Source organism: Fusarium musae, chromosome 3 (assembly GCF_019915245.1).
Source record: "Fusarium musae strain F31 chromosome 3, whole genome shotgun sequence".
NCBI lineage: Eukaryota > Fungi > Ascomycota > Sordariomycetes > Hypocreales > Nectriaceae > Fusarium > Fusarium musae.
The window spans coordinates 232,727-250,225 of record NC_058389.1 but is presented as its reverse complement, the minus strand read 5'-3'; the positions used below and the strand labels follow the sequence as shown (position 1 = coordinate 250,225).

General features: G+C 36.5%; 7 protein-coding genes across 7 annotated transcripts; 4 read left to right on the top strand and 3 right to left on the bottom strand.

Moving 5' to 3' along the window:
* Window positions 1–7,451: 7,451 nt before the first annotated feature.
* J7337_003536 (uncharacterized protein) lies at window positions 7,452–8,369 on the bottom strand (the record flags this gene model as incomplete). Its single annotated transcript, XM_044821252.1, has 2 exons — window positions 7,452–7,992; window positions 8,050–8,369. 2 exons carry the CDS (start codon window positions 8,367–8,369, stop codon window positions 7,452–7,454), a joined length of 861 nt encoding a protein of 286 aa, XP_044682585.1.
* A 3-nt stretch (window positions 8,370–8,372) lies between these two features.
* On the bottom strand, window positions 8,373–8,979 carry J7337_003535 (uncharacterized protein; the record flags this gene model as incomplete). The annotated part of the gene is made up of 3 exons (XM_044821251.1): window positions 8,373–8,655; window positions 8,718–8,811; window positions 8,868–8,979. 3 exons carry the CDS (start codon window positions 8,977–8,979, stop codon window positions 8,373–8,375), a joined length of 489 nt encoding a protein of 162 aa, XP_044682584.1.
* A 1,856-nt stretch (window positions 8,980–10,835) lies between these two features.
* On the top strand, window positions 10,836–12,535 carry J7337_003534 (uncharacterized protein; the record flags this gene model as incomplete). The annotated part of the gene is made up of 2 exons (XM_044821250.1): window positions 10,836–11,715; window positions 11,769–12,535. The coding sequence occupies 2 exons, from the start codon at window positions 10,836–10,838 to the stop codon at window positions 12,533–12,535; spliced, it is 1,647 nt and encodes a 548-aa protein (XP_044682583.1).
* Window positions 12,536–12,897: 362 nt separating this feature from the next.
* On the bottom strand, window positions 12,898–13,365 carry J7337_003533 (uncharacterized protein; the record flags this gene model as incomplete). The annotated part of the gene is made up of 1 exon (XM_044821249.1): window positions 12,898–13,365. One exon carries the CDS (start codon window positions 13,363–13,365, stop codon window positions 12,898–12,900), a length of 468 nt encoding a protein of 155 aa, XP_044682582.1.
* Window positions 13,366–15,801: 2,436 nt separating this feature from the next.
* Window positions 15,802–16,069, top strand: J7337_003532 (uncharacterized protein; the record flags this gene model as incomplete). Its single annotated transcript, XM_044821248.1, has 2 exons — window positions 15,802–15,916; window positions 15,966–16,069. 2 exons carry the CDS (start codon window positions 15,802–15,804, stop codon window positions 16,067–16,069), a joined length of 219 nt encoding a protein of 72 aa, XP_044682581.1.
* Window positions 16,070–16,075: 6 nt separating this feature from the next.
* On the top strand, window positions 16,076–16,444 carry J7337_003531 (uncharacterized protein; the record flags this gene model as incomplete). Its single annotated transcript, XM_044821247.1, has 1 exon — window positions 16,076–16,444. One exon carries the CDS (start codon window positions 16,076–16,078, stop codon window positions 16,442–16,444), a length of 369 nt encoding a protein of 122 aa, XP_044682580.1.
* A 384-nt stretch (window positions 16,445–16,828) lies between these two features.
* J7337_003530 (uncharacterized protein) lies at window positions 16,829–17,476 on the top strand (the record flags this gene model as incomplete). The annotated part of the gene is made up of 2 exons (XM_044821246.1): window positions 16,829–17,078; window positions 17,181–17,476. The coding sequence occupies 2 exons, from the start codon at window positions 16,829–16,831 to the stop codon at window positions 17,474–17,476; spliced, it is 546 nt and encodes a 181-aa protein (XP_044682579.1).
* Between the last annotated feature and the right edge of the window lie 23 nt (window positions 17,477–17,499).

Below are 17,499 nucleotides of genomic sequence, written 5' to 3'. Positions count from 1 at the left end.
GTCTTTTTATTATTTTATTAATACCTTAGTATTTATATAAAGGATATAAATAAAATTTATAAAAGAAATTATATTTTTACTTTAATATTATACTTACTTTATAAATATATTATTTTAAGTAATATATTTTACAGTATCTCTAGTTATTTACTTCTCTTAGCTAATCTCTAAAATAGTTATTATAAATATAAAGCTAGAATTATTAGTTATTAAGCTTATCTTAGTATTTAATAATTTAGTATAAGTATTTAATATACTCTTCTAATACCTTATTTAAAATATAGGGTTTATTATAGATAAAAGGTATATAATATTATCTTTTAATCCCTTCTTATTAGTCTGCTCCTCTTCTCTATTTATATTTATTTATTACTAGGTTAAATTTTTATTCTTAGTATTTATTAAGTTTATCTAGATATATTAACTAGTTACTGCTGTTAATAGCTGTTTATATAATAGTTTTTATAGGTTATATAAACTAATATTCTCTTTATTTATTAAGTTCTAGGAGCTGCTCCTTTATTTTAATAGTACCTATATTAAGGTCTATTTTTTAGCTAATAGTATCTATATATCTATTATTAATGCCTTTATAGTATACTATTATAAAGTTAAATTTATATAGGTATTTAGTATAATATAGTTATTATTAATTTAACTCTTAAGTTATTATAAAGTAAGCTATATTTTTATAGTTAGTAAATACCTTTACTAGGTACTTACTTTCTTTAAGGTAGTATTAGAATTCCTTAAAGTAGTTAATAATAGCTAGGAATTCTTTATTATAGATAAGGTAATTAAGTTTTACTCTATATATCTTATAAGAATAAAAAGTAATTAAGTATAGTATACTATTATTATTATATTATTTAATCTATCTCCCTAAAGTAAAGTTAAAAGTATTAGTTTTAAGTTTAACTTACTATTCTAGGTTAAATATAACTAAGACTAGTTTACTAGTAATAGCTAGCTTAAGCTATTTAAAAGCTTTTTAAGCCTTATTATTCTATTTAAAGGTTTAGTCTTTTTTAATAATCTTTATAAGTAATATAGTAATTTTACTAAAGTCTTTAATAAATCATTAGTAATAATTTATAAATCCTAAAAAAGATTAAGTTTCTTTTATTAAAGTAAGTATTTTCTATTTAGTAACTACTATGATTTTTTATTTATCTATTCTGATTTTATTATATAAGATTTTATATTTTAAGTATATTACTTATAACTAGTAGAAATAACTTTTTATAAGTTTAATAAGTATATTAGTATTTTATAGTGCTTTTAAGACTTTATAGATATATTCTATATATTCTTCTTTTATATTAAAGAAAATAAGAATATTATCTAGGTAATAAACTATAAAGATATTAAGATATTCTTAAAGTATATTTATAATTATATATTAAAATACTATAAGTATATTAATTAAGCTAAAAGGTATTACTAGGTATTTAAATAATCTATATTTTATTTTAAAGGCTATTTTCTATTTATTACCTTCTTTAATTTAAATAAGGTTATATATAGATTTAAGATTAAAGGCTATAAACTATTTCTTACTAAATAGTTAATCCTTAAGTTTAGTAATAAGTAGTAATAGTATTCTATCCTTATTAGTAATCTTATTAAGCTATTAGTAATTTACTATAAATTAGAGTTTATTTATATTAGGTTTTAGTATAAATATAACTAGGTATTTTACTAAAGATTTTAATAGTTTAATATACCCTTTTTATAGTATATTATTTAACTATTCCTTAAGTATATTAAGCTTATCTTAGGATAGGTTATAGATAGGGAAGAATTTTAGGTTTTTACTATCTTTTAATATAATCTTAATATTATAGTCTATATATTAGGGTAACTTAGTATTAAGTTCCTCTTAAAACAGTTTCTTATAAATATAGTATTAAGTAAGTATATTCTTAAGTTATTTATTAAATTCCTTTTTAGTAATCTATTTTATTTCTTAAAAATCATAGTCTAGTTATCTAAACTATCTTTTAAGAGTTACTATTATTTATTTAATATATTTTATTCTACCTTTATAGTACTTATATTATATTCCTTTTAGAATAAGTAATACTTTATTACTCCTAACTTTATTACTCTCCTTAGTTAAAGTTTAAGATTTTATATTATTATTATCTAAATCGTTTTTATTATCTAAAAGGTAATCTTTATAGGTTACCTAGCTAGTTCTCTAGTTAAATTATAGGTTATAGTATTTTAACTATAGATATTTAAGTATTAAGTTATATCTGCTAATAAGAATAATATTAAAGTTAATTCTTTAATTTCTTCTATTTATAAATACCTTAAAGTAATTAATCTCTTAAGTTATTTATTTATTATTATAATTATAAGTTCCTCCTTTTTTATTAGTTATTATATATAGTTTTTTCTTATCTTTTTATAGTAGCTTAAGATTATTTACTATATTAGGGGAAATGTAATTTATATTAGCTCTGCTATTTATAAGTATATTTAGCTACTTACCTTTAATTCTAACTTTTAATTTAAAGTAGGTCTATTAACTATTCTTTATAGTTATTCTTAGAGCTTTTATAAGAAGTCTATTCCCTTTTACTTTATTACTTATCTAGCGCTTTATTATAGATAGTAATAGTCTTTTCCCTTTTAAAGGTAATTATAATTATATTTACTATTATAGTAGTTAATATTATCTAGATATTTATATTAATAGGCTAATTTATCTTAATATTTAGCTTCTATTTATTTAATTTATTTATTTAATATAATATCTTTACTAGTTAGTTATACTAGTTTTTCTTTATCTAAGGTTTTACTTTACACTTCCTTTAATTAATTAATCTCTATAATAGTTTTATAAAGTTCCTTATCTAAGGTTTTTTCCTTATAATCTTTTTTATTATAAACTTTTAGTCTCTATTAGGCTATATAATGCAAGTTTTAGATATAATTTAAAGCCTATTCTTTTACTTTAGTATTTACTATAAGTTTTATTACTTAAGTTCCTTTATACTTTCTAGTAAATTAGTATCTTAAGGTATTAATAATTAAGTAAAGTCTCTATTCCTTATATTCTTTAGTTTATATTAGAAAATAGTTATTTATTTCTTTATTTTACCTGTATTATTAGTAATAGTATTATATATAGGATATTTATAATATCTATTAATAGTTAGGATAGTCTAGGTACCTTTAAAGGTCTGCTTTAATCTAGATTTATTCTTCTAGAGTAGTTAGGTCTTTTACTTTATCCTTTATATATAACTAAATATAGATATTATTATCTTATTCTATAATAGCTCTTTATCTTATAAGTTTAGTATATTTAAGTACCTTACTATACTATATATAATTTCTATACTTATTATACTATAATTTAATATCTATATTCTAGATAATATAGTTTATTTATCTTTTAATTTTTATTACTTTTAAGTCTTAAATTATCCTTAAAGCTAATATATAATTTAGATTATTATAGTATTAGTTAGGTTTTTATAAAGTAGTTCTAACTAGGATTTTATCTACTAATATATAAGGGTTTAATTCTTTCTTTATTTTCCTTAGGGACTGCTTTAGTACTTATTCTATACTTAGGTTATATATTTAAGTACTAGGTTTATTATCTAGGTTAAGGTTAACTTCCTTTCCTTTTCTAACTATATAAATAGTATATCCTTATTTAATATATTACTATCCTGGTTTAGGAACTGGGTTTTATTTAAGTTTAATCTCTTTATTTTATTTTACTTTTCTTTTTTATTATTTTTATTACTTACTTTTTTTCTTTCTAAATTCTAGATTTTCTTATTTTTTTATATTATATTCTCTTTTCTTAATTTTCCTTTCTTCTAATATCTAAATTATATATTATAAATTAACTAGTAAATAGCTTAGTTTAGGTCATTATTCTTCTATAATATCTAAGTAGTATTATTTATATATCTATTATTTATTAAAGAACAGGTTATATATAGTAATACCTAGGTTTAGGTTTTATATATAAGGTATTCTTTATATATTATATCTATCTTTTCTTATTATATTAATAAAACAGGTTACTATCTATAGTTTTTCCTTTTTATTAATGCTATTAATATATTTCTTACCTTTAAGTATAGGTCTATATTTCTAGTTAGTCTTAATAAGGTTCTTACATTCCTAATCATAATATCCTTTCCTACTACAGTTTTAGTAAGTAATCTTAAATTTATTTTTCTTAGTTACCTTAATAGTTATAGGTCCTAATTTAGTTCTATATAAGGTATTATAGTTTTATTACCTCCCTTAATTAGCATTATAATAAGGTTTATTTCCTTATTATCTTTAGTTACTTTAATTATTACAGATTCTCTATTAGAATTATATATTATTAATACAGATAGCTTATTTAATATAATTAACTAGTATTTTAGGTCTTTCTTTTTTATAAAGTTCTACTTAAATAGATTCCTTAAGTCTATTAAAGAATAATAATATAAGTAATTCCTAGTCCTATCCTAGCTTAATAGTAAATTACAAGAACTTAATTCTATATTTAGATACTAATTTAATTTATCTAAGTATTTTAATTTTTTATTTTACCTAACTTTTCTTATTAACTAATCTAAAAGCTTATTATAAGGCTTCTTTAAAAGCTAAATAGCTTTTATAAATTTAAAATATTTAAAGTAGCAGTTTATATTCTAGTTTAGTAGTTATATCTTCTAGTATAGGCTAAAACTACTAAGCTACGTTTCCTTTAAGTTATCTTAATATATATATAACTCTATTACTATCTTTACTAAATTAGTTTAAAAAGTAACTTATAAAGGCTTAGTATTAAGTAAGGAATATAAATAGTTTTACTAAGTTTCTATTAAAAGGCTTAAGTATATTAGGTTTAAGGATTTTACCTACTTCCTTACTACTAGTAGCAGTAATAGTAAGTTAATACATTTCCTAAATAGCATTTTACTAGTTAGTAGCTTACTAGGCCTATAGCTAGGTTACCTTAGTAAGTACTTATTAAAAATTATCTATTTTAATATTTATATTAGTTATCTACTAATATAGCTATTTAATATTAAAGTTAATATTACTATTAAAGTTATTATCTATATTTATATCCTATAAAGTAAAAGTATTATTATTAGGTATAGTATACTACTAAGTAGGGTTAATATTAATAGCTATTATATTTATATTACTTAGTATTATATAGTATAGTCTAAATAAAAGCTATTAATATATAATAGTTAGGTCTAACTATATTAAACTAGGCTATACTTAGGTTTATTATTAGTAGATTATATAGGGTATAATACTAAGCTTATTAAAGTATTATATCTCTTAATAGTAGATTTAATATATATTAGGCTTAATTAATATAAAGAAGTTTTATTAATAGCTAGTAAGCTAGAATTTATAAAAGTGCTAAATAAGTATCTTTATATACTAGCTGCTATAATATATTAGTATATTAAGGTTTAAAGACTGAGATATTTAAATATTAGTCCTAGACTATAATAGTAAATCCTTAATCCTAGTATAATTAGTATTTCTATTATAGACTAAGATAGAAGTTATTAGTCTTTTAATAATTAATAAGAAATTTATAAATAATATATAATATAACTGCTAGGGTTATAATACCTATACTTTAACTTATTAATATTAATTTAATTTTTATAATAAAAAGCTAATTTTAATAAGATTTATTATATATTTCTTTAATATAATTACTTTTTTTATAATTATATTATTAATTTTAGCTTATAAAGGCTATATTAATAGTCTTTTTAAGTATATAAAGATCTAAACTCTAGGCTTTTTTTAATATATTAAAAAAAGCTAGACCTTTAATATTAATTAAGTTAAGTATAATTATAATATAAAGTATATAAATTAAGCTAAAGAAAGTAAATTATAATAATATTAGTAACCTTTTAGCTATTATTAATTATATTATTTAAGTAAAAAAGATACTATTTTTATTTTTAAAAATAAAATAAAGCTTAAAAATATTATTATTAATATTAATTAATATAAAAGTATATACTACTTTAAATTATATATTTTTAAATTTATTTAATTTAAAGATATTTATAAAAATACTATTTTAATTAAAAGCAGTAATATAGCTAATATTATTAGTAATAGTATATATAAAGCTATTAATAAGATTATTTAATATAATAATTATAGTTATATAAATATTATTAACTTTTATATTAATAATTATAATAAAGTTTATAAATCTTATAGTAATTATAAAAGTAATTATTAATAGTTAGTATATATAAAGAGTATTATTATTATTAATAATAAAAAATTAATAAGTATTAATATTAACTTAAGAAATAAGGTATAAATTAGGATTTATAAGTAATTATAAGATTAATATTTTATAAGCTATTTACTTTAATAATTACTACTTTAAAGTCTAATATTAAGGCTATAATAGTTATAATAAAAGTAATAGTATTTATAAGCTTATAAAAGCTAGCTTTTATTAAGTAATTAAGTAATTACTTTTAAATAGTAGCTTTTATAGGTTTTTACTAAACTTTTAATATTAAAAATATTAACTAAAGATTATAAAAATCTTACTAATATATAAAAAGGTATTAGCTAATAATCTTTTAATATAAATATATTATATAATATAAATTAATATTTTATATTTTAATTTTTCTTTTTTATATTTTTATAAAGTAATTTTAATTTTAATATATTTTTAGTTATATTAACCCCTTTTACTTAAGTATTATAATAGTATTTTATAATAACTTAATAATATATATAAAGAGTTAATAGAATAATAAGACTTTTTTTTTATTTAGTTTCTTAAAGTTTTTTAATAAGTAAAATACTTATATTAAGGTAAAGTAAGTATCTGTCCTAGGAGTGAAAGCCCTAGGTCCTTATATAGCTAAAGCCTCTTAATAGAATCGATAATAAACAGTCCATACAAGCTACGCGCAGAATAAAGATAGGCATCTCATAGCTTATAACATCCCATTCTCCCTTAGAGCATAATTCTCTTATGTCTGACAGAGAGAGTAGTGGCAAGGCTCAGATAGATGATCTAAATAGTCAAGAGACCTACGTCCGGTCAAAGTGTACTACACACCCTTCCATGTGTTCAACAATTGGTGTTTTCAGTCAGGATGCTCCGGGTGTACTTCTTCCACTTTGATCCATCCAGTTGGGGGGTGGTTCCCTGTCGGATGATCTGGAGCTTTGCCACAAATCCTCGCGTATAGTCTTCGTAAAGGGCTTCGCGTCCATTTTCCCCAAAGGGACCTTTAACAAGGGGTTCAACTTCCTTCCATGAAAACGGAGCGAAATATACGTCTCTGGTCTCTTCAAAGTACTGGGACCTGGCCCAATATCCCCCCATAACTCCTGCGCTCGTATCCCCATTTGCCCACGTACGGTATGACTTCGTCGGGAATAGGATCATCCAGGTGCATCTAAGGTATGTGCGAGTCGTTGAAGTGGTCATCGTGGTGTCTTTCCCAGCGAGGTACTGCATACAGAGCAGTGTTGAATTGCCATTTGATGCCGGTATGAGCTGAAGGTGAGACGTGAGTCTGAGGTCTGGGGGCCACCAATTTCGCACCGCCTTTCTTGTTTCCAACAGTGACGTTGTACACATCGACGGGCACGACGTTCTCCGTAATGTTAGGGTTGTAGATATCCCAGTACGTCTCATTATTCCCAGCGTTGTTATTCGTTCCAGTCCAGAAGTTGTGCATTGACCAAGCATCATACGCTAGATCGCAGGCGTCTGTGTCGGTGTAGGTGCCTCCGATGACAAAGAGCTGCGACATGTGTTTGACCATGTTACATGATGCGCTGTAGTGGTCGTACTCTGGTGGGAGGGTCGCGTTTCCGTGACGGTCAGGGTAAGCTTTCACCCAGATGAACGAGGGGAGGGTCAGGATGTAGATGTCGTTGAATGAGGTTGCATTGACAACGGGTGGTTGAACGCTCAATCCTTCCCAGAGACAGCTTTTATTAGTTCAGCATAAGGACCTGATAATGGAGACAGCAAATCGCTTGGCTTACATGTTGAAGGAAGACTTGTCTGGTGCCCACGCCACATCGACGCATAACTGACGCCTGTTCTGGGGTATCTCCCCAGTCGTCTTCTTGGTTGACCAAGAGTTTCCCTTGGCATCAAAGACGAAGACTTCATCGAATGGCTGGGGAGCTTCCGTGTTGTTACCATAAGGGTCAACAATGCCTCCCAGATACACAAGTTGGCTGAGAGTGTCGTCGGCAGGTATCCAGACCATGCCGCCTTCAGCTCTGGGCTGTTTACTGAGACTAGCCGCCTGCGTAAACTTTCCCGAGTCGTACGAGTACGTGTAAAAGTTAGAGCTCATGGTTCAGTCACCAGTCCATCCGCTCATCGAGGCATTGCTTATCCATCCTCCAAGGTAGTAGCCCATGCCAGTCTCCGAAACGCCGACACCAGCGCCATACGAGGCGACCTTCGGTGGAGGGGTTATATCAGGCGCTCCAAAGTCGTCCCATTTGTCGTAGATGATATCGTAGCTCAGAAGAGTATAGGAATCTTGTGAGAAACCGTTGTTCCATTCGCCGGCGTAAAGGTAGAATCGCTTGTTGACGCTGTCGCCCCAGAGAATACCGCCGTGTACGCTCGGGATACTGTCGTATCGGGGTTAGCATATCTGGAGGAGGAGCAACGAGAAGAGAATGGGTCGTCGTACCTGTCTTTCTTGCTTAGGCTGATATTCAGGTCTGGCCAAAGATCACCACCGCGTTCGACGAGGTTGTTGAGGTCGTGGTATGCGAGCCAGGTATCTAGAGTAGAGTCAGTGACCAAAATTGCGTGTCTGTAAGCCTCTGGGTCGACGTACTGGAGTAGTTCTCGTGAGTTTGCTGGAAGTCATCAAAGTTGACCCATCCCCCGTCTATGTAAAGCTTATCGTCAATGGCCGTTGTTTGGTGAGCATCTTCGGCAAAAGTCATCTCTAGGGTTCTTGGCGGTGGTCCAGTGGACGGTGATAAGCAGAGCAAGTATAGCCTGAGTGCATATGAACCCAATTTGCTTCCGTATGAAGGTCTCCATGGTCTGTTGTAGTAGAGTCACAAATGGACTTGGAAGGTTTGGTAACGTAGAGACTCGCTTCCGCGCAACAGCGGGAGTCTCACCTTTTTGAGCCTCCTCCTCGTACCTGTCTTTCTTTGGGTAGCAACCAGGCTTTGCGCATTTGAGGGGAAGTCGGCGCCATTGGGTGTTCTAGATGGTGATGGCGCATGACAGCTAACAGGGGGTCTCTTGATGAAGGGTGTTTTCTGTCCAAGGCTATCGAAAGTGGCACTGGAATTGGCTCAAGCTGGAAGGATCGTCCTGGCTCTGGCTGCTCAATGCGATTCACAAATCCTGAGTCTTGCAAAGAGGCTATAGCTTCAAGTACTCATTGCTACTCTTCGTTGTAGTTGAGGAACCGCTGCGCTGTTCTTGAAATGTTCTAAAACTTGCCCTCATATTCTTGCTGGCGTAGTATTCCGCTCACCGTATCTTATTCTTTATGTCCCCAGTATCCAGCTCTTTATGACTATTGTAAAAGAGAACATACATCAGGCTCTTTGAGGATAAGGCTTGCGTCTAATCTCCTTTTTGTACTCTTATCTTTGCTCCCTCTTCTCCCTTTGTGACATGCAATTCGATATTGTGTATCGAGCGTCTGATAGTTCTGACATCCAACCACGAGTTTGATATAACGATATTCAAGGGGTGCGGGGTATTGTCTTGGTCACTGAGCTAAATGTGTCTTGGGGTATTTTGGCTGTCTCCAATGGCTGGAACATCTGGATAATCATTGCCAGCCGCCGAAAGTCACTTGTTCAGTCTTGCGGTATGCAAACTCCTTTGTTCACGCTTGTAGGCAGAACACAACGATAATAATCGTCGTTTGATGTGATGCTCAAGTCTTGGAAAAGCCGACGTGTAGCCCAAGTGGTTATATTTGTTGGGGTTTTCTGTGCTCTGACCATGTTTCTAGGCATGTTGTTTGGGATTCCCATCTGTGCTTATTGGTGATCTTCTATGTGCCTTGTGTTTGAAGCCTCTTTTAACCTCCCAACCTTATTACAATAGTTTGAATTGATGGTCTTGCGGTTGATACTTGCATCGCATACCCTGCCTTGAAAGAGGGCCTTTGCACTAGTGATATCAAACGACTATATGGTTTGAGTTACATCATCTGGTGTGTATCTAAATATTCTTCATTTTGCTTCGATATCATGCACATGGTCTGCCACATCACAAGTGGGCATCGGTACGCAGTGCATCAATGAGCCATCAGAGGGCAATGAGTCAGTATCGCTCCGTGCTCTTTACCCACTTTCATCTCTAGGCGATAGAGAATACTTTGACACTGGCAGCACAACACTGGAGCCAATGGCAGTGACTCGCAACAGTCCACCAGCGCTAAACCAGATCATAAATGTTCCTCTCCTCTCTGTTTTCCTTTTCTTCCCTTCTTCCTTCTTCATCCTCTTCTCACCATCAAAGGATTTCGTCCCCTTTACCACATCAGTCTTTGACCTCTATCACAGACAACTTAACCTTTCTCTACCTCAAACGCTACGAAGATCAACCCCGCGACTTGACATTCGGTCCAGATTGGTGTTCCGGAACGACGAACAGATTTTAGCACTCGCTCAGGTGCTCACCACAGTCTCGGTGCGAACATCCAGAAAGGCCGTGGTTAAATATTAGAGAACACTACTAATCCACAGACTGTCTCACAAGTAAACACCCCTACCGTACTATCCAAACTGTCTTCTACCAAGTCCGATCGCAAGTGACCACCGATACCATGGAGGAAGACATGGCCAATTACGTCGATTGCCCAGCCAAGTACATAGAGAGGTTAAAATCTATGATTAACTACACCAGCAAGCCGGGCGTTGATCATCTTTTGGCTCAGCGTCAGACACCAAAGGAATGGCTCGAGGCGCTCACTAAATTGGACTTTGCAGACCCTGCCTCTGTTATCAATCTTCAATTCGACTTGGCGGTTTATAACGTCGGGGACCTCGTTCTGTGCACCGGCAAAGATACCTTTACTGTTTCGCCACATCCTGCGGCTATCAGTGTAGATAGCGCACCAGTTGTAGATCGCGACAGTCTCCATGAAGGCCTTATGGCTCTTGAATTTTTCCGAAGGGCCAAAGCTCGACCTGCTCCCGCAGATGAGAAAGCTCCCGAAACACCACTCCCCTCTGTTGCGTTTCTCATCGGACGCTTGCGCAAAGGAAAGACTACACAAAGAGGTATTGAAGACTTGGAGGAAACTGACTATATCCTGGTCGTTGATGCCATTACGCCTGGGCATCCTGTCTGGCTGATCTGGGATCGACAGGCTTCCGATAAAGACGAGATATACTACGTCCACCCAGACAAGACATACCCGGTTTTTAAGGGAGTTGAGAAGAACTTTGACGCGGCTCAGATCCTCCCCAGTATCAATGACTGGTTTGAGTCCTATGGAAACCTGGACTCCAATCAGCTTGAGGAGTCTATCAAGGCGACTGGTCTTGTCGGTTTCGTAAAGGCCAAGGAGGTAACCTTGGCGAACGTCAATGAGCTTTTGGGCAAGGCTCAATCGCAAGGGGCAACTGATACAATGGAAAACAACGAGATTTCCGAGGCTCGCTTTGCCGAGATCAAGGCGGCTGTTGCTGACCCTTTCGAAGGTAAGAAACTTTCCTTGACATGTCGCTGCACCACGCTAATCTTATCGTCTCAGCTCTCCCATCTTTGTTCATGCAGAAACTCGAGGAAGCAACTGCTCGCGACAACAGCCTGGATCAGTACCTAACCAAGTCTTTGAAAGTGAACAAATCTTCGCGTCGGCCAGCTCTGGATTGGCTTCAGGAGCTTGCCATCGCGGACTTTGCGGACCTCAACGCTGTCTGCTCTTTTGACTACAGTTTATTTCTTGACAATGTTGGTCTTCTTGATCTGGCTACCAATGGCGAGACCACTTATTCCATCGTACCAAATGCCTGTGCTATGGGCCATGACGAACCAATAACCGACGACTTTCATGGGACATTCCAATCCCTCAAGACTTCTGCCCTGCCTGGAACAGGGAATTCCCTTCCTACCCTGATCTACGTTGTTGGGGTTTTGATAAAAGCAAAGAAGGGTACGACTCACGACTATGACTCCGAAACTGACTACGACTATGACTCCAGAACGGACTACGTCCTTGTCGTTGATGCTGTTGCGCCTGGACATCCTGTCTGGCTGGTGTATAACCGCAATTCATGGAGTGAACAGCTTGAGGAACGACGCACCGTCGATCCGGCTGATCAACCCTTGATCTTCGAAGGGATTGGGCACAATTTTGACGCCGCCCAAATCTTCCCGAGCATTCACGACTGGATCCAGTCCTATGGAAATGTCGACTTCGCGAAGTGTGAGGAGTCTATCAAGGCGACTTGTATCACCGGTGCTATGCAGGCCAAGGCAATTCTGTTGTCGGAGGTTGAGGTGCTTTTTCGCCAGTAAATCATTCTCATGGACGACTACTTTTGACGCCAGACAGTGACGGGGCAGCGGAGGGAGACATGGGAATCCTTCTTGGACGCAGACACAATCTTCTGAGTGACATCGTCGTCTACAGTGGGCAGGAATCACAAGGGTTTAGCACGGTATCATCAACATCGTATGATAGAATCATAGCCGTAAATAAAGTGATCCGTCCTTAATCTCATCTGTATCACCATGGCCTGATATGTTATAGTCTCAACGAAGACCAAGCCCTTAGCACAATCTGTCAGTGTCCTGTTATCAACGAGCCTCAAACAAAAGAAATGCCCGTCCCATCCATATCACACTTAGTTTCCGACTCATTACCCCCATCACTCAAACTAAACCGGCTCGACGCGATCAATGTTTCTCTTGGTGAAAGGCTCACAGATTACATAAACCTTCTTCTTCGCTACCCTCAATCCCTTTCCATTGTAAGCAACCTTGCGCGCATAAACATTCAACTCTCGATGAGAAATGACTCCAGAGGGAGGCCTCAGATGGACCATCATGACATTCGGACATTTCTGGCCGTGTTCGCGCAACAGCTTCGCACGAGCGATCGCATCAGCACGATCTTGATATCCAGGTATGAATGGTGCACGGGAGCCTGGGTGATCAAAGATCTCCTCCAGACCTTCTCGAACATCCTCGAGAAGGTCTTCGTATATTGCTCCAGGCATGTCGATCTTGTCAGGGATTTGGAAGTACTTGGGTGTAGCTCGACGGGGCGTGACGCTCTGTCTGTGCATCTCGACGTCACCGGTTGCGACCCAGCAAGGCGTTCCAATCTCCAAATCCCATGCCATGATTGTTTCTGGGGTGTATCTTGAGCTGGGAGGTTATACAATGGGTTGATGATGAATATGAGGAAGTGTTAGATGAGAAGTTTCTTTAATTGCAGTCACAAAATTGGAGATTCTGTTCAAGAGGTAATATGTAGCACCGAGTATATGTGATGGCGCGCAGAGAATAAAAGAAATCGAGTTCCCGAGAGATTGCCGGGCATCACTCGATACTTATGCGCAATTACAAGTTGTTACGTCGAATTATGGAGCCACCTACGCGCCGCGCTCTCCATCAATTCCGTAGACTTTTGGCTAATACAAGAAGAGTACCAGATCACACGATCAATGCAGGTTTACGTTTTGGCTTACTAAAGTTCTGCGATTGTCACCCAACATTATCCGGAGGATGCCGGGTGCGTGAACAGTAGTGAAGCCGAGGAGGAATGTGACCCATGAACCAGCAATTGTTATACCGGTCGTGAATTGAGTTCACTTCTTTTATTTGACTTGTGTGATAGTGTGAAGGTTGTATACTTTTAATAGCTCAAGTCTCTTCAGTTTTGATGATCGTGGAGAGAAATGTGTTATCTTACATCGCGATTGACATTTCTGGCTGGGGACTTACCCCAGAGTAACGGCTATAACAGGAAATGCGAACAGTTGTCAGCCGAGTGCTCATATCAGGAGACGAACGCGGAGAACTGCGGGGTATCTCAACACCACTCCCCCAAGATTAGAGTCTGGAAGAGTCCAAAGAACAAGTCGAATGGCACGTGAAGTGTCATATCATATTTGTTGCCGTTATCTGCTTCTTCCTAATTCGGCATTGCCAGCTCACTTGTGATGCACCCACTGCGAAATAATCTAGCTCCTCTTTTCTTCCTCGAAACTCATTCTGCGGGAGTTTCACTAAGAGCCTCAGAGCCGACATAGGAATGAGAGAGGAGCAGAACTTTACACGCGAGGTCGGCTCAAACTTCTCGCTGCTTAGTTGAGTCAAAGTGTACAAACCATGCGAGTAAGCCAATCTGCAGAAGATGTCCTGGTGACGCGAGATACAGCTAGTCTACCAGATGAAGGGACCTTTCCCATAACGATCTTAGATCAAAGGTAACGGAGTACTCACTACATGATGGTAGTCAATCCAGGCGCCCTCCGAAACACAACAAGATTTAGCTTTCAGTCGAACGGTTCCATACTTCGCACGAAACACGGACAAAGCCCTCGATTACCTGGGTGTATCACATGATTCGCAAAATCGCCGGCTTCAGAATCCAAACCGCGCGACAGCATTGCGAAGGACCTCGTCTTCAAGTCCGTTACTCAAGAACACAATGAGACTTACCAGCATTTCTCTTAAACCAAGGGAAGGTAGTTCCATGATGAAGCCACCGCTGTACTGCTCATGATCTTCTGCCGCCGACGGTTACGGCAGGCTTCTTTGGTAGCAACCCGTTTGAAGTACCAGAAGGATGGAACTTTTAGCCATCGCCTGAGTTCTGAATGTGTCTTTGTACCCACTTGTCTCTTCTCAATTTGTTGTGTTTCTTATTGGTGCGCGTTGCTGTCAGACAATTCACCATCAGTAGTTACGTGCAGGATTGGATCCAATAACACGACGACTGCCACCAAAGGTCGAAGAGGAATAATGACCAGTCATAAAGATGCATAGGTCTATAAGAGATTATTTCACAATGGGGAAATTGATCATGGGCGCGTTTCGGACTACTTCAATCTACAGGTCTGTGTAGTTCGCCTGAACACCACAGGTCTTGAACTTTTGAGCACCATCGACGAAACGTGATACCCTCACTTTGCAAAGCGACAGCCAAAGCCATGTTCTCACGTGACCAGAGCTGGGTGCATAATCTCTCTCCTCGATTTTACTTCCCATTCCTCTCTTCTTCCTTTATCCCCCCCTTCTGTTGTGCCGTTGAGGTCGTGGTTTCAGCACGCCTGTTGGGAATTGCGAGCAGCAGCCCCCTTTCAAGCAGACCTGCCTGGAATGGTTTGCTGCGACGGCCCTGATCAGCTGATGTAATCGCTTGGGAGATTTCATCTTCCGGATTGAGAAATTCCAAGCAAACCTCCTTGGAAATCGTTATCCCACTCTCTCCGTCCTTTCACCTTCCGCCTTTTCTCGAAGATTCAAGCAGAGGTGGTCGGGATTATCCTAGTTTGACACCATTCTCTTGCCTCCAGCCTATAGCAGTTCTTAGTGCCGTACCCGCTTCCTCTTCCGAGATGGCTAGAGGGCTAAGCAACTCTTGTTCCTCCGATGGCGATGATCATTTCATCAGCGTGATGCGCCTATTTAACGAAAACAGGGAGCATTTGAATGACCGCAGAATCTCCTTTCCAAGATGGATTGAGAAATACTGCGGCTATTCTCATACGAAACACCCACAAGCCGGTGTCCATGATTTGAGCGACCCCAATCTCGAAGTTCAGAGGAAAATGGGTGTCTCGATTAACAAGGTGTGGACTGTTGAGATGAAGGACCCCAATCAACTCGCTCAGTACTGCACCTTCAAGAGCAGCAGGGAGCTCAGCTCTTATGTTGATGTCATTGGTAAGCTTGCACCTCTGTATCATCACCTCATGCTCATTGTTCTCTGCAGTTCCAGACATCGTTTACCAGGCTGCCTTTGTTGCGCAGAACTACTTCTTGGTGCCTCAATCCTACTTCAACGGAAACGACGGCGGAAATTCCTCGCAGGTTTAGAAGGCCATGCGCGAAGTGAGTCAAGCCGAACGAGACTTTCAGAATCTTATTGAACCGCTCAACACACGATTTCGCGACTACCAAAGGCAGGATCCATACGAATATCGCATGATCGACATTGATGGTATGGACCCAATTAAAGTTTTGAGTACTTTCCACAGTAACGAAAAGGCTCGGCGGTTCATCAATGATGTCGCAAAGCTTTGCACGAAGCCCACCTTTATCCCCGTGCTCAACCAAACCGTTTCTACGTCTGGCGAGCCGGGCAAGATCTCGCCTTGCGCGTTTATCCTAGCACATGCTGTTCAGGTACTTCTCTTCGCCCCTCAGGATTGGGACCCCAATCGTGTCTACACCAGAGATCAAAACGCCTAAGCTCATCGATTTCCAACCCCTGAAACAATCGGAGGTGGGACAACACCCGTTGTCGCTGGACTCTTCTCCATGGAAGACCTCTACCGCGCGGTTTTGTTGTTCTACTACTTGCTCAAACGACGAAGTGCATCGAAATGGATTACTAAGACTGCCCCTCAGAGTTCATCTAACGCCGAGTTTCCAGGTTATCACTGTCCTGCCTCCCCAGCAATGAATCAAGACCCATCTGAAGTTGCTCCTGCACTACTGTCAAGCGACAAGCCTGCCAACCTTATGGCTAACCCCCAGCCTGACCAGCCGGCGACTTTGGCGGATGCGGATGCACCTGAAGCTCTAGATTAACCGCAGCCGATTGAAGGGCTTGACACGATCAAGATCAACACAATGTTGATAGAGTCTGCGACAACCACGCGCCCAAGACGAAGTATTACCGAGCGCCAGAGAAAGCTGTGTAATCCTGAAATGCGCCCACTTCTTGAATGGGAGCTGAAAGCTGAAGTCGCTTGCGCCAAGGAACTCCATGCCCAACCAGACTTCGACAAACTCCTCACGAGATTTCGTGAGACCAAAACTCGGGTCGCCTTCTCTCTCGAAGGGCTCGATATCGCTGCTTTGATGAGACATCAGGCGAACTGTAAGTGTACTTCCTGCATTCCAGTGGCCGTTTCAAGCACTCCTACTTGGAATCGTGCCCTTGCTTTCACTTTGTCATGTTACTAACGTGCTGTGGATTTAGCAAGACCAGGTACTGGTAAGCTTTCACCTACTATTTTCATGGAAGAATGCGACTTCCACGACGAAAACCGCATTGCTTGTCTTGTTGCAAAGATCAAACCCAAAGTATCGGAACAGCTGCGCAACCAGACAGATAAAGAGATGCTGGAACACCGCAAGGCACTCTTGGCCTGCTTCGATTGGCGCAATAACTCCGTTCTGAAATCCAGCACGCCTTTCTTCCCTGGTACTCTCGGCAAATGCAAAGAGTGTCATCGAGAGACTCAGCGATCCGAACGTTCCAAGGTCGCGGATTGAGGACGATACGAACCCAGACGTGA